Source organism: Haliotis asinina, chromosome 2 (genome assembly GCF_037392515.1).
Source record: "Haliotis asinina isolate JCU_RB_2024 chromosome 2, JCU_Hal_asi_v2, whole genome shotgun sequence".
NCBI classification, from domain to species: Eukaryota; Metazoa; Mollusca; class Gastropoda; order Lepetellida; family Haliotidae; genus Haliotis; species Haliotis asinina.
In genome coordinates, this window is record NC_090281.1 from 7,779,778 (window position 1) to 7,797,147 (window position 17,370).

Sequence of the window (17,370 nt, forward strand, 5' to 3'; positions counted from 1 at the left end):
GTGACGAGCGAACGCTTTAACAATTGGGCTACCCCAGCGCCACTTTTGGATATAGAGCATTTTACCTTACAAGAAGCCACTAAAGGCTGGGGTTGCAGAACTCAAACAGCTTCAGAGTTCATGCTTCTTGTAACTACAACAATTCAAACATATTTCAATGCGTGCTGATCAATACACTACAACTATAACAAGTAATTAGTGGAACATATTTATCTGTCAGTACCGTGCTAACCTAGAAGGATGGTGTGAAAAGACCATAAATAAACACACAAAATCTCACACATAAAACCGAAACATTATTAGTTCGTACACGGGTACAGAAAGGGTTGTTTCTATAAATGCCGCACATCTCCTACCTCTTCCACATCGTGCCACCTCGAGGTGAATACAGCCATATTTCGTCAATACCCACGCTATTTGCCCTTCCACTCTGACAGTTATCAAAAGCCACGACACTAATGTAAACCGACAATCACTGATTACTGAGCAGCTGTTTTTGACTGGAAATTGATGCTGTTTAACATATGTATTATATGCCTCCTTGATCACCTCCACCATCGAGTCGCACCACTGAGTTCGCTAGATGTAAGAACACTTGCAGTGGCTCTTTCGTTTGATAAAACGGATCCTCGGTATTGGTGGGTATGTTGTTCAACCTTTTCCTACTTTTTTTTAAAAAATGTATATGTAAGTGTAGATGACGTGCTTTGGGTGTTTGAATCAAATTCCTTGTCCCTGTGTGTTCCTTCGTGGAACAAGTAGTTTGTTAGTCCTTGTCTTGTCATGTAATCTTTTGTCATTTGTTGCTCTGTGCTGACGATGAGTCATACGAACCGTCTCCCCATCCCACTGCATAAATATCGTTATCTGTAACTTAAAATTGACAGCTAAGGTTATCAGACAATACTACCACAGTGGAAGTATTTCGGCCACACCGAAACCATGGTGATGGTACGATGGGAATCAAAGAACTGAGTTTTGGTGGCACGGGGCCACGTCGACCATATTGGGCATATTCGCTATCGGCACTTGACTTGGAAGTTTATATGCTCATTAAACAGTTGCTGGGTACCCGGGAGGATGAAATGGTAATGTGACTTAACTTGCAACGTCTCAACAATACCTTTGATTATAATCATTTCCTGCGTGTGAAACTGAAAACCGAACATTTTGAGCTGTATAAATGTTGTTATTAATCAGCTGACTGGCGGGTCGTTGGTCACAATGAAAGTCGGTGTTTTGTTCCTGCTGTCGTGGTGTTGGAGTTGCGTGTCATCGACGTGCGTGGTGCAGGATCTTGAAATACGCCTAGACAGTGAGTAGAATTTACAGTTGAGATACACAGACGGGTTGATTCCAGATACCCATCGGCTTAATATTTTTGTACTGGTTTGTTTTAGTGAGTGAGTTGATATTTAACGTCACATCGGCAATATTGCAGCCATATCGAGACGAGAACGAGTAATTATACAAATACAAATAAATCAATAGCACACACATTGTAAAAACCTGTCAACGAAGGACAGTCAAACTAACTAGAATATCACAGAGGAAAGCGTAAAACTAGTGATTAGGCCTAAAACAATGTATCTATAGAGGACAGTGCAATATAAAACTGAGTTATAGGTTGCCTACAACTTGGTTTGTTTTAAGTCAGGAAGTGTGTAAGAGATACAACGATATATGACAGATCTATTGGTGTATAAGAGATATAACGGCATATGACACTTGCACTGGTGTATTACAGATATAACGGTTTATGACAGATGCAGTGACATAAAACAGATATAACGGTTTGTGCCAGGTGTACTGGGGTACAAGAGATGTGATGGCGTGTGACACATGTACTGGTTTATGTCGGATATAGCTATATGTAATAGATGTACTGGTGCATGATGGCTACAACAGTGACTGATGTTTTGGTGCGTAAGGGATATAACGGTATATGGCTGATGTATAGGTGTATAAAGGATTTAACGGTATATGGTAGATGTACTGGTATATAATGGACATTACGGTATGTGACAGATGTACTGGTGTATAAAGGACATTACGGTATGTGACAGATGTACTGGTGTATAAAGGACATGACGGTATGTGACAGATGTACTGGTGTATAAAGGACATGACGGTATGTGACAGATGTACTGGTGTATAAAGGACATGACGGTATGTGACAGATGTACTGGTGTATAAAGGACATTACGGTATGTGACAGATGTACTGGTGTATAAAGGACATAACGGTATGTGACAGATGTACTGGTGTATAAAGGACATGACGGTATGTGACAGATGTACTGGTGTATAAAGGACATGACGGTATGTGACAAATGTACTGGTGTATAAAGGACATTACGGTATGTGACAGATGTACTGGTGTATAAAGGACATTACGGTATGTGACAGATGTACTGGTGTATAAAGGATTTAACGGTATGTGACAGATGTACTGGTGTATAAAGGACATGACGGTATGTGACAGATGTACTGGTGTATAAAGGACATGACGGTATGTGACAGATGTACTGGTGTATAAAGGACATGACGGTATGTGACAGATGTACTGGTGTATAAAGGACATTACGGTATGTGACAGACGTACTGGTGTATAAAGGACATTACGGTATGTGACAGATGTACTGGTGTATAAAGGACATTACGGTATGTGACAGATGTACTGGTGTATAAAGGACATAACGGTATGTGACAGATGTACTGGTGTATAACAGCTTTTATGTTGTGTTACAGATACGCTGGAACTCCTCCTGGATCTGGTTGTGGTCAACGGGGAGGAGCACCACATGGACAATGGCGTGACGCTGTCATGTCAACACGGGATCCTTCAGGCCAAGTTAAGGTATTTGGTCTTGTGCATTACCAAATTCAAGTCATGTACTGTATATATACGAAATAACACCATTAATGTACGACTTCATGTCATTATTACTGTGCATCCTGTTCCAGACAACGATTTTGGCTTTGGCATCTTTTTGGTTTTCTTTACTTACTTTCTGTAAAGGGCCAGGGGATCGAACTTCGGATCTAGTGTGCTTCCGACAGTAGACACAGATCATGTATTTGTTCTCCACCCGGGATGGGCAAAACGCATGAAGCTCCTTACTGACTTAGTAATAGTTATAACATTGATTTATTTTCGTGTTCCCGCAGAGACGCAGAACCATTGGTTGTTGACAAACAGTGTCTTACTCTGTATGTAACGAAACTAGAGAGCGGGAACATTCTCTCCTGTGAGATTCCACGTGAGACACAAAAATGGACGAATGATTTATTACCAACTGGTACAGACGTACAGAGCGTCGATACCTCCGAAGGGGAAGACTCTATTAGCAGACGTCGCAGAGACGTCGGTGATGGAGCCGGAGAACGCCAAGAGAGTTCGCAGTAAAGAAGACATCGAACTCTTGAAAGATGATGCTTCATAGGTCGTTTGACGTTAATACCTGGCAAGGTAGAGTGATCTACCTTTAATTAAGGTTCAAAGTCGAGATAAAATACTTTAAACACGATCTTGTTAGTTTTTAGTTTTCTCAGTTTGAGACAGTCGAAGATATAGCTATGCAGATAATGCTATGTCTGAAAACTGCTGAATGGATAGCTACATGTCGCCCATATCGTCCTTCTCCCGGGCGTGTGGAGAACACAACTTTGTCGTCTCGGGTACCACAATAGTCTGTGAAGAGTAATCTACCTTAGACGACTCAGGAATGAATGATAGGTGTCTGATCCCGGATTCCCTGGCTTTCTGTTGGTCAGCGTGACACCGCTGCTGGCTGGGTTTCATGTCTGAGGGCTGTAGCTCTTTGGGATTGAATAGAGCTGTGTACTTCACACTCAACCACTCAAACACACACTGAACCACTCTCTCGTTTCGAAGCACATTGATCTATATAATATCAAATTGTCACCGCTTTCTCACTATAATTCCTCCCCTCCCCCTCAACATAATCCTATTACAAAAATACACATAATTAAGCAACTACATGGACATCTGCTGAGGGATATGTTTTTGTTTCTTGAAAGGACAGCAATGGGATCAATACCACTATAGTGTCTCCGCGTTACACCAACACGCACTTACTGGTATGTGACACGAGACTCGTAACCGCACACCCCCAACATCTCAAATCCATACACTGTAAAAATGTAAATACTTCTAATTCAATTAGGAAATTTCAAAGGTTAGAATAGCAATCAATCCCGTGCACCACGCCGCATGCCACCATTAGCACAACATATGTGCTTGTACCATGTGTACTTGCATTCAGAACGGTTATAAATCAAGCATCTATGTACATCATGAATACATCAGGCGTTACCGACACAGCCCCACAGATCATGTGTGTGTATGCGTGTATCAAGTATCGTGTTTGCACATACATTAGCCGATCAACATGTGCGGAAGACAGATGTTTCAATAGACATGTTTCTCTTATCAATCTTAACTATCCTAAACGTTTTGTGTGAGTGGATTGTCAATGGAGGCAGTCATGGTTTACTTTAATCAGATCAGTTTGTTTGTGGTTTGGCGCCCCCTGTGACAGTCATGTAAGGCGACCAGAACAGACAAACAAGTCGGTTCTAACAATTAAATTCCCAATCAGATTAACCTATCCTTGACTCCAATTTGATCATGTTCTAGTCCGGATCGAAGTTCAGTGTTTGTTATCGTATTCACACCTCGCCTATCAGGTTTAACACTTTAGATTTTATGATCTTGGTTGTAAATCAGATAGAGGGGATCACAGGTAAAAATACAGGTAGACTATTTTTTTGGCCAAGAATTGAGTGGCCAATTATTGCGTGTGTTATTTTATTAAAACAGAATCTTTCAACACACAATGCATCCAACACGCAAGGAAATTAGTTCCATTCTATTGTGATGCTGACGGAACTTGTGTATCGGTTGGCAACAATGATGGAAGTGCTCGCTGATTGTGTGCCTTCGCAAACATGGACTGGGCTACGTGGATCGATCTTCAAACTTTTCACAACTGGCTGACAAGACAAGAAGAGATTTCATAAAATTCTTTCTGCATTATTTCGACTAAAATTTCCTCACTCCACGATGGGGCGCAAAAGGTTTGATTTCCTCACTGCACGATGAGGCGCAAAAGGTTTGATTTCCTCACTCCACGATGGGGGGCAAAAGGTTTGATGACAAATCTGACTTCTTGTCATAAAAAATACTCGATGTCATCGATCAAAACGTAAATATACCGCCTTCACCGTGACTAGGTGACATTATGGTTCCATACATATTTCTTACTCAATGAAAATCCCTTCACGGAACAAAAATAAACTTTTTGTCCTGTTATCACCGAACATTGTAACAAGCTTGCATAAAATCATTCTACATCACAGCTGGTGTTTCCTGTGCCTGAGTAATGTTGAAATCAATTCTGGACTGAGAGAGATTACATGTGACTAAAGTCCAGATATACAGCGGATATCTGTGACCGCCATCTGTGACACACAAACTGGCAATATCATTGTGCGATGCGAGTGAGTTCCTCGGGGAGTGGGGATTGTTCCTTTATTCACGGGTTGGCAGTATTATATTACACTTATATAGTCTGCCAGTATTCGATCAAGGCAAAACTGCACATAAGCTAGAATAAGCTTTGGAACAAACAACACATCCAAGTTGAATTTAACATATATTGATTTTCATTTGAAATGTCTGAAAAGTACGAACTGTACTAGCCTGTGTGAACATTCATTGAATATTTCAGCATGGTTATATTTGAGCTATTTTGATTCAAAACGAATAAAAATCTATATGTATAAAGTTTGCATAATACACGACTGCTAATACGTATCTTATGCATCAATAAGTTTTCATTATTCGGTACTGATTCATCACACTTAAAACATCATAGACGTCATGAAGCTGAAAATGTATTTTTATTTATTTATGAGCGATGGCTAAACAGACTGGGGGTGACTGTTGAGGGAGGGGGAAATAACTATTGTCATAGTGAAAGTCTCTTGCAACATACTACAGACATATCTATAGTTTGCTGCGACCAACTATTGCAATATTGTAATTTGCAATGTGTTTTTCTCTCCTTGAATTGTCTCATTTGATAAGTTTCTGTACAAGGTAACAGGGGCGGATAACTCTAACTCAAAGTAATGTTACGAGTGTGTATTTTCTGTATATTTTTGCTGTTTATTAAGTAATAATTATTATTGGGTCACAACATTTAGTGTTTTGAATATTAAATATGATGGGTCAGATTTCATTTTAATAGCTGGTCAACACTTTTATAATTCTTGTTCTCCGGAATTTATCTGCTCCTAGTTTTCGATGTTTACTTCCGGTAGACTTATTCGAGGGCATTCTACAGTGTTGACGATTGCCGTTTGTGCCCGAACGTACGGGAAATGACTTAGTAAATATGTATAAAGGCTTGTTGCCGTGTTGAGGGGGACACTCACACTCATTTACATCACTGCCACTTAGCTTGATAATCGAAACCCGTCAACGCCTGATTCTACATTATCTGCTGTCGCACCGATCGCTGTGTTGACATTCTGCCATAGTTGATTCTCTCTCACACCTAGTTCATATGAATAATCTCGTATTCCAGCCAAGGCCTACATCGAGTTTATACGGCGAGTGCATTTTCTTTGACGCACCTTTCCGCAAGAAAGCGGAACGGTTCAAGGCAAAATCAAGACTGAAAACTCAACCTATCCACTGATATTTTTGCAGGTTTTGCTAAAACAAACATTCATCGTAAAAGCGGGACACTTACCTCCAACAAAATACACTCATTTTATTTCTGACAGGTCTTGAAACATATATACCTCCCTTGACTCCCGGCCACGAGAGGTTGCTTAAAAAAACGGAATCCATGAAAACGGACTATGGCGCTGTGCAGTAGGCGGGAGGGGAAACGAACCGTTAGTAGTGTATATGTTTGTGAGATGTCATGAGACCTACAATGTCATTTCCAGATGCTTTTTGGTGTTGGATATGTGTGCATAGTGTTCTTATTATCCAAATGGGATTTTTTTCAGACACATTATCATTGTGTCACATGTCTCATGCTACTACATGTACCTTGAAAGTACCAAGGAGTGTACCCACCAAGTGCCTGGGACTTATTGATAAATTAAACTCATCTCTCTGTGTACATTCTATCTATGTAATTCATGTATAGCCAATCTACCCGTGTACATCCTTATCTACTTGTGTTTGTACATCATCAACCCCCATGTAAACATACCCTCATGTAGTCATGTACATCATCCTTAATCCCCAATCATGTGTTATGTAAACATCATCCACCATTGGCTTCCATTCTTATCCCCAATCATGTACATCGTCCTTACCCCCTACCTGTTTTATGTAAACATATCCCATCATCTGTAATGTATTGCCATTGGCTTCTATCATTGTAATCATAACTGTCGGGTTCCAATCAGCGCTTGTTTATACTGGCTTCCAGCTTTCGTTAATTCATTCCACTTGTTACTTTGTTATTGTTTTACCTGTACATATAAATATAGTTCTGTACCCCATTCTCAATCACCTGATGAAGGAGTAAGCATTAACTCCGAAACGTTGTCTTCTCATATAAAGAAGTTGATATCCATAAAATCTTCATTCTTATGTATTTTCCAAATCCAACATCTCTATATACATTCTTCATGAATAACGACTTCTTTTAGTGTATATGTTTTTCCTTGACAACAGTATATGAATCCATACTGAAACGACACATCAAGTACACAAAAAGAAGTTGTTATCTTACTTTCTTGTGATTGGCTATACTTCTAAAATGCCCATCAAACAGATCATCTTTCTGTACACACAATGAACCCTCAGCATATCAGCAAAAGAAACAGCCAATCGGAAGCCGTCGTTACACTTGAGTGCATATCCACCCGCTATGACTGGGTTCGGTCTCCCGTGGGCTTCGTTTCGGGGGAAGTAAGCCCAAGTACAAAATATTGCACATTTGAATCGCAATTGTACGCTTATAATTTTGTCTATTTGTTTTTTTAAAAGCATCAATGTATATCATATGTCATGAATAAGTGATAAATGTGTTTTAATTATGTTTGATTTTTTGGTTGCATGAGACCTTTAAGTCAATTGTTGGGCCTCCCCTGTTAACCTTCTGGAAGAGGGATTTGAAGTGAATGTGCCCGCATATGAAACACCATCAAATTATTCTTGAAGAAATACAATCCCAAGAGAGTGTCATACAGTTGTTCTTACCTTGGAAATACATTCACCGATTTGTTGAATATGTCTTCTTTCGGCGTCATGTAACTTGCGTAATGGCGCCACTTTATTACTGAAGGATAGGAATTGTATGCTGTAGAAATGTAGAACGTAGTGGAAATGAAACATTGAATGAATCAGTGAAGAAATCCTAATTTAGAAATATGCCAACTTTACAAAGTGCATGAAAGTGAAAACTAACACCCATTATGCACACTGCCATTATGATAATGGTGTAGAATTATAATTACTTACAGTGATTCATTTCGTTTTAGAGTAATCAGTGTAATTTTTAGGAGTTCAGTGAATGGTGCGATGATATATGGGATCCGGAAATGTCTACAAACGATGCAAAATGCCTTAAGTTCATTTCCCGAAACCGCAGTCAGTTTATCGCTAACCGTTTTAGTGCGATTCCACTTTTTAGTTAACCAATCACAATGTCCGTCAAGTGGTGAAAAACGGGGGTGGTTTTGTGTCAGGGCTGATATATAATAAAGTGAATGGATGTTAGTGGATGTAAGTATGCCGTTTTGAAAATGAGTGTTTGTTTTAGCAATCCGTGCACCTGTTCTAGTCGATAGGTTGGATTTTTGCCTTTAACCGCTGTACATCTCTGTACAGCGCAGAGTGCGTCAAAGAAAATTCACTCGCCGGCTGAACGTCGAGCACACCTTGGTATAGTGTGAAGTCGTCTAGTTATATGCTGGACTATCTCACACCAAGACTTTGGGGAGTTTGCTATATTGTATTTTGTGACCCATTGACTTAGATTTTGTCTCTCTTGAATTGTACCTGAAATCTGCATTGTTATATTGACTTGTGACTTTGTATACCTTGCTCTCATTGCATAATTACAGAATTGTCTTTGTTCTGTTTTGCTGGTTTACCAGGGGATTTCTTAAATTGTTGTCACTTTAAATTCTTAACCGTAACAGTAAACCAATCTGATACTTCCTGTATTTTGCGCTGCGCAGTTATCAACAGAGGTCCTTTACTGAAACTATCGATAGTCACACTTACTACCGATGCATCGATAGGTGTTTGTTTCTACCATCGAATAATTGCCCTCGAAGCCTCAACGATCACAATCCATCGATACTTCGATGTATCGTTACATCCTAACAGACCTAATCAAATTTAGCGTCTTTTCCTTCAATTTTCAATGACATGAAAACAGACTCGGTATTCTTTATTTTGTCTGTCCGTTTATGGGATGCAGAATACCATGGGTTACAAGAGGGGATGTAGGAGTGACCTGTAGTTGTAGCTGCAGTGTTGGCTGATTCAGCAGATTATGACGTGTGACCCATATCATCCTGGCCTTTCATGTAGTTGACTTCACTCAAAGCGGCAAAGTGTCATGGCAATATCTAAACTGAAATAGCATAGTCAGTGGTGGGTTTTCTAATAATATGATGTATTTTCAGGAGGGTGAAGTTGTCTCAAGGGTGTGACATGGGCTGTGCAAACTGAACTTCAATAACACGTTTGATCGAGGTTTGATCGTATGTGTTCAAATATTATGTCGTCGACAATGTGCATACGGCATTAACGTTGTACGTAGACATGTAGGTATAGAGGTGTACAAATTGTAAATAACATAACCCTTTCCATAATGGTATAGATAGACATATACATCGTATGTACACAGATATGCAGGTATAGCTAGATGCACTCATTAAATGCAGAAATGTAAATTGTGATGGATTAGATGCTGGGGTGCTAGACAGACGGCAACCAAACCTTTCCCATAACCTCAGGAATTATAGGAAAATGTGTCCTGTGGGCGTTCATTAATCTCTATGAGGTAGAAAATTTGAGATTCAGGAAATAGGATTTATTTTTTAGTACAATACAATACAGTTCTTGGATACGTTTTGGAGACTCGACATAGCTTGAGGCTACTTGTTTCGGATGTTCTCTGTCAATATAGAAGCAAATCCTATAATTCTACTTAAGATGGTTAACCATTGAGACCCCCTCTGGTGTCCCCCGCCGTGATATTGCTGGAATATTGCTAAAAGCGACGTAAAACTAAAACTCACTCACTCACTCACTAATCTGTGAGAATCTTATTTGGTATGGTTGCTGTTCCCAGCAATATATCTCTTTGCCGAGTCCGCTCCAGAAGAAAAGAACAGAAATGTCGTCTTCAGTTTGTGGAGTAAGATCATTGTTGCTCTTTGCTGCTGCGGCTGTTGGCAACGGTAGTTCCTAGCAACAACAACAGGTAGTTCCTAGGTAGTTCCCCATCCTAGCATTCCCATCATCTATTAGGGCAACCCACATATCAGCCTCACCTCTGACCTTGAACCCAACATTTGCTTTCTTCCTCAAGGCGTACGTAGATCTTTTGCTGAAGGATGTGGTTCATGGACTAAACAATATCACACGGGAGACTTACCGTACCACCTTATATCAATTCCGTGCGTCAGTTATTTTACGCCATGACTTATCATATCTACGAAATGACCACTCTTATCACACATATCGGTTCGTTATTATTATCTTATGGGAAGAAACACAACCTGTGTACTTTCTTTTGCTCAGTAGTTTTTGATAGGTGTAAGTGATCCGAGTGTGAATAAAGAAAGGTATTTAAATATTCAAATGTAGGTGTAACAGTGGATCTCCGATACACTGAAATCATTGAAGATTGGTCGCACTGGCCAAACGACATAATCTAAAACAAACGATTTTGGAAGTACTGTTTTAGTGTTTGAAACATTTGATGATGAAACATATCTTATGAGGGCCTGAAAACGTGTTTATCTATTAGAAATTTCTCTTCACTAACTGAAAAGTCATGACAGAATATTTCTTGAAGACTACAGGAAGTGTATGTTCATGATATATTAGCCGTTGCTTTAAAATAGCAAGTATCTGGAATACCAAACTGGATAGGGAAAACAGAAAAATGCCACTAACAATATTTTTTCGATGATTGTTCGCTGGCAGTGAAGCAGTCATCAATTGTGAGATTTCAACCAATTCCCATCACACGTGCGGAATACCACATGTCTCCGGGCGATGTACCTTGACGCAACGTAAACAAAACTAGATGTTAATATATATAACCATATGTCGATTGTAATCACATGTCGGGCGATGTACCTTGACGCAACGTAAACAAAACTAGATGTTAATATATATAACCATATGTCGATTGTAATCACATGTCGGGCTATGTACCTTGACGCAACGTAAACAAAACTAGATGTTAATATATATAACCATATGTCGATTGTAATCACATGTCGGGCGATGTACCTTGACGCAACGTAAACAAAACTAGATGTTAATATATATAACCATATGTCGATTGTAATCACATGTATACGGACCAATGCCTTTTCAAATTGTAAACCATTTGGGTAAATGTGAATAATCGATCTTGATCCAGGTAAATGGTTATCCGCACTGGGATGCGATGTCACGCGAACAGCAACGCCGACAACCTAAAACAAGCAAATTGAACGCTGTAACCATTGGACTAACCCAATGATCTGGACCCAAAGTTGTTGGAATCTATCTCGAATTGCGACCAAGTAACTGCGAGTCATATTATATGGAAGAAAGGCTGCTATGCAGCCAATAAACAATAACGACCAGCGCGAAATTTGTGAATTCCAGTCACTTATTTCTCCATCACAGCATTGGAAATTATGTAGAATCGGTTATTAATCACGAATCACCTCTCACCTCCAACGTCCAAACTATGACACAATATCTGAGCAAATACCAAGGTCAAGTACAGCTCGATAACTCTGTAAATAAATTTATTTCGTTGTAGATGAGCAGAGTTAGGTCCTCCTGAACCAATAACGGCTTAGAGTTATTGTCTTGTGACATGCTGGCCTGTGATAGAGGACTTTTGAAAGAGATGTTTGTTGTCATCCTTCGACTATCAGAAGATTGATCAGAAAACTAAGGCTCGATGTTACTGAAATTTGAGGTCAAACACAAAAGTCAATTTCCTTTGTACATGACTAAATGCCGAGATCGTCTTTGGATCCGCAGAAAAATCACATAAGCACAACTGAATAGCTTGCTGCAGGTACCGTTTGGCGGGTGTTCATTGATGGTTTGGGCACATTCTCACATGACTGCAAACGTGAGAAATCATCACTTACATTCTATACAGGCTCTTGTTGCCACATTTCATCGGCCAACCATTAAAGATAAGGTCAGTCTTCATGGAGGACACTGCCGATGTAGTTTTTATCATGGACAATCAAGATGTGATAGCAAGTCACATACAACCTCACTGGGACATGGAGGGTCATGGAAAATCGCCAGAGAGATCATCCAGAACAAAATCTTGATTTATTAGTAAAGCCCTCCATCGAAAATGGAATGCAATGCCTCAAATTCTACCTCTGATGCAGTCAGTGAGAAAGTGGATGAGACATGTTGTTGAATCTCGGGGAAGGTTGCACAATACATTGACATCCTGACATTGTGTTATTTAGACCTATGTGATTTCCTCAGGATTGTATGCTTGAATCTTGCTAGCATTTGGTAACGTTATGCCATGAAAGTTAGTACTGTGTTTTGCCTGCCTTAATAACACAGTGAATTTTATATCTAGCCACGGAATGGTGGTTTACTGGCTGTCGTCTGCATGTGTATTTTAACAGCTTCTACGGATAAACTAATTTTGTGATCAAAGTGGTGAGGGGTTGTTAATAAGAAGCAATATAAAGGTAATATAAATTAGTTTGACAAATGCATTGATGATGGTTGTTGGGGAGAAATTTAATATGAATAGACAATTCAAGCTCATAAATGGCAGTATGTATTCATAGTTTTCGTGAGCCGTGCCTGAATTGTCAGTGCATAGATGGCATCGTCTTGACATAACTTGTCAAACATCCATTTTTGTGCAAGCCGTGGTGGCTGAGTGGGTTCGATGACAAGTTTGTGTGCCGCCGTAAGAGCACGGTGGTATACTTTAGTGATGCTAGTGAATGGTAAACATAGCCGTAGATACAAGTAAATGTAATCACGCTTTAGTTGTTTCTGCTCCAGCGTTTCTATTCCGGATTTCCGTTACCCGTTTCATCCTTGGCAGGTTAAATTTGCCGGATGTGACGTTAATGTGATATTCCTGTAATTCACAATGTGGATCCCTAAGATATTGCATGCAACGTGTATTTAAAAACATTTGTGCCCTTGTGCATTTCCCTCAGGACAAGAAATCCCTGACTTTGATGTTTTAGATAATTTTGATCTGTTGTTGCCTTTAACCACGGACGCTTGTCCGAGAATACACAATAGTCGTTCTGTGGAAGGACAAGTATAGGAAACAGAGCAGCCTAGAACAATGGCAATACGCCAAGGATAGTAATACTGATTCTCTGGTTAAGCAACTAAATGATGTTTGAAGTCTATAGAACGACGGATTGATGGCTCTTGAAAAAAACGTCTACACACAAAATCTAAACGTGGTATAACACAAGTCAGCGCTAAGAAAATTATGTAAAAATAATTGTTTAATGTGCATCAGAGGCCTATTTTTCACTGTCAATATTTACATCAAGGCAATCTCAAATATTTTTGCCAGGCACACAGCGGATGGGTGGTCTGTTCGAGTTGTTGAGGGAGGTATATACATTACAAAACGGCTGGGTGGTCAGTGGGATGTGTTGAGGGAGGTATATACATTACATAACGGGTGGGTGGTCAGTGGGATGTGTTGAGGGAGGTATATACATTACATAACGGCTGGGTGGTCAGTGGGATGTGTTGAGGGAGGTATATACATTACATAACGGATGGGTGGTCAGTGGGATGTGTTGAGGGAGGTATATACATTACATAACGGATGGGTGGTCTGTTCGAGTTGTTGAGGGAGGTATATACATTACATAACGGATGGGTGGTCAGTGGGATGTGTTGAGGGAGGTATATACATTACATAACGGCTGGGTGGTCTGTTCGAGTTGTTGAGGGAGGTATATACATTACATAACGGATGGGTGGTCTGTTCGAGTTGTTGAGGGAGGTATATACATTACATAACGGGTGGGTGGTCTGTTCGAGTTGTTGTGGGAGGTATATACATTACATAACGGCTGGGTGGTCTGTGGGATGTGTTGAGGGAGGTATATACATTACATAACGGGTGGGTGGTCAGTGGGATGTGTTGAGGGAGGTATATACATTACATAACGGCTGGGTGGTCTGTTCGAGTTGTTGAGGGAGGTATATACATTACATAACGGCTGGGTGGTCAGTGGGATGTGTTGAGGGAGGTATATACATTACATAACGGGTGGGTGGTCTGTTCGAGTTGTTGAGGGAGGTATATACATTACATAACGGGTGGGTGGTCAGTGGGATGTGTTGAGGGAGGTATATACATTACATAACGGGTGGGTGGTCAGTGGGATGTGTTGAGGGAGGTATATACATTACATAACGGATGGGTGGTCTGTTCGAGTTGTTGAGGGAGGTATATACATTACATAACGGCTGGGTGGTCTGTTCGAGTTGTTGAGGGAGGTATATACATTACATAACGGCTGGGTGGTCTGTTCGAGTTGTTGAGGGAGGTATATACATTACATAACGGGTGGGTGGTCTGTTCGAGTTGTTGAGGGAGGTATATACATTACATAACGGCTGGGTGGTCTGTTCGAGTTGTTGAGGGAGGTATATACATTACATAACGGCTGGGTGGTCTGTGGGATGTGTTGAGGGAGGTATATACATTACATAACGGCTGGGTGGTCTGTTCGAGTTGTTGAGGGAGGTATATACATTACATAACGGGTGGGTGGTCAGTGGGATGTGTTGAGGGAGGTATATACATTACATAACGGCTGGGTGGTCTGTTCGAGTTGTTGAGGGAGGTATATACATTACATAACGGCTGGGTGGTCTGTTCGAGTTGTTGAGGGAGGTATATACATTACATAACGGATGGGTGGTCTGTTCGAGTTGTTGAGGGAGGTATATACATTACATAACGGGTGGGTGGTCTGTTCGAGTTATTGAGGGAGGTATATACATTACATAACGGGTGGGTGGTCTGTTCGAGTTGTTGAGGGAGGTATATACATTACATAACGGCTGGGTGGTCTGTTCGAGTTGTTGAGGGAGGTATATACATTACATAACGGCTGGGTGGTCTGTTCGAGTTGTTGAGGGAGGTATATACATTACATAACGGCTGGGTGGTCTGTGGGATGTGTTGAGGGAGGTATATACATTACATAACGGGTGGGTGGTCAGTGGGATGTGTTGAGGGAGGTATATACATTACATAACGGATGGGTGGTCTGTTCGAGTTGTTGAGGGAGGTATATACATTACATAACGGGTGGGTGGTCAGTGGGATGTGTTGAGGGAGGTATATACATTACATAACGGCTGGGTGGTCTGTTCGAGTTGTTGAGGGAGGTATATACATTACATAACGGCTGGGTGGTCTGTTCGAGTTGTTGAGGGAGGTATATACATTACATAACGGCTGGGTGGTCAGTGGGATGTGTTGAGGGAGTTTTATACATTGCCGAACGGATGGGGGGTTGAGGGATGGGTATAAATTGCATAAAGGGTGGGAGTTTTGTGGATGTTGTTGAGGGAGTCATAAAGGGTTGGTGGATGTGACAGTTGTTGATGGAGGTTAATCCATTACAGAACGGGAAGAGGGTTGTCTGTGGGGGCTGTTGTGGGATGGGTATACATTACATAACGGGCGGGTGTTTTGTATGGAGTCGTGTACATCACAGAACGTCAGGATAATCAGCGGGTTTTGTTCGTCTCTATTTTGTAAAACGCTTTGAAGTGTGCTCCAATTAAGCGGCGAGATGGATGTTGGCATTGTTGAGAAATGGGTTTACTCTGTCCACGGTCGGGTGTGTTGAAAGGGGAGTTTACTTCACTTGACGGGTGGGTGAATAGTCTGGATTAATAGAGACGGGTGGACTCTTGGAGTTGCTGCAGTTCTGGTTGGGCATCTTTCTCAAGTCGTTCAAGTAAACCTGTACTTAAATATACAGGCATCTCGTGTTTAAGTCGGTGTTTATTTCAGTTAATGCGGTCTGTAAAGTATTTGATGTTAGCGTCAGAGTTCAAACGTTGTCTAAAGTTGTAGAATTGGTTCAAGAAAGCTGAAATAGGACAGGCATCGAGTCTAACTCTCCAATTCAAAATCTACATTATGTGCATATGAGTCAATGCTTAAAGGAAGAACTTACATTCCAGGTCGTTATAAACATTGATGTAGTGATAGTGAGATGTACAGGAAAGGAATACTACATCCGTGCATTGGGACTTCTTCCTTCTAAAGTATTGGCGATGGGGTAGCCTAGTGGCTAAAGTATTCGCTCGTCACCCCGAAGACCTGGGTTCGATTCCACATAGGTACAATGTGTGTAGCTCATTTCTGGTGTCCCCCGCCGTGATGTTTCTGGAATTTGCTAAAAGCGGCGTAAAACTAAACTCAGCCAGTCAGCCTCTGAGAAATGCCATGGCGGTCATTGGACGCGGCTGTAACTGGCTTTTGACCATAAAAAGTCTTTTCTTTAAAAGACCTGCCAAACCACTGCTATCTATAGAACTGGGCACTCTAAATACAACGAGGTGGCAAATTACACCATTGGAGGTACCTTGTGATTTTATCTAAGAATTTTATAATTTCTGGGGTAAAATAGCTACACACTGGACTCCTGGAAAAACAAATCCGACATTGCCTTGAAATTTGTTTTGAGTTATCACATCTATGTTATGCAGATATTCTTATCCCAATGTGTTGACAAACTACCTTTGGAAATTGAAAACTGTTCGAACTGTAAACTGTGTATTTGTATTGTGTTAGTGATATGGACAGCATTTTTATTTTCGGTGTTTCTCATCACCCCACCGACCCGTCTAGTTATAGTTTCGGTGTTTCTCATCATCCCACCGACCCGTCTAGTTATAGTTTCGGTGTTTCTCATCACCCCACCGACCAGTCTAGTTATAGTTTCGGTGTTTCTCATCATCCCACCGACCCGTCTAGTTATAGTTTCGGTGTTTCTCATCACCCCACCGACCCGTCTAGTTATAGTTTCGGTGTTTCTCATCACCCCACCGACCCGTCTAGTTATAGTTTCG

At 40.7% G+C, this 17,370-nt stretch overlaps 1 protein-coding gene across 1 annotated transcript; it reads left to right on the forward strand.

The window, feature by feature from the left end:
• Positions 1-541: 541 nt before the first annotated feature.
• On the forward strand, positions 542-3,529 carry LOC137272238 (uncharacterized). The gene is made up of 4 exons (XM_067804598.1): positions 542-642; positions 1,201-1,315; positions 2,751-2,859; positions 3,171-3,529. The coding sequence occupies exons 2-4, from the start codon at positions 1,225-1,227 to the stop codon at positions 3,406-3,408; spliced, it is 438 nt and encodes a 145-aa protein (XP_067660699.1). The 5' UTR covers positions 542-642; positions 1,201-1,224; the 3' UTR covers positions 3,409-3,529.
• The last annotated feature ends 13,841 nt before the right edge of the window (positions 3,530-17,370 follow it).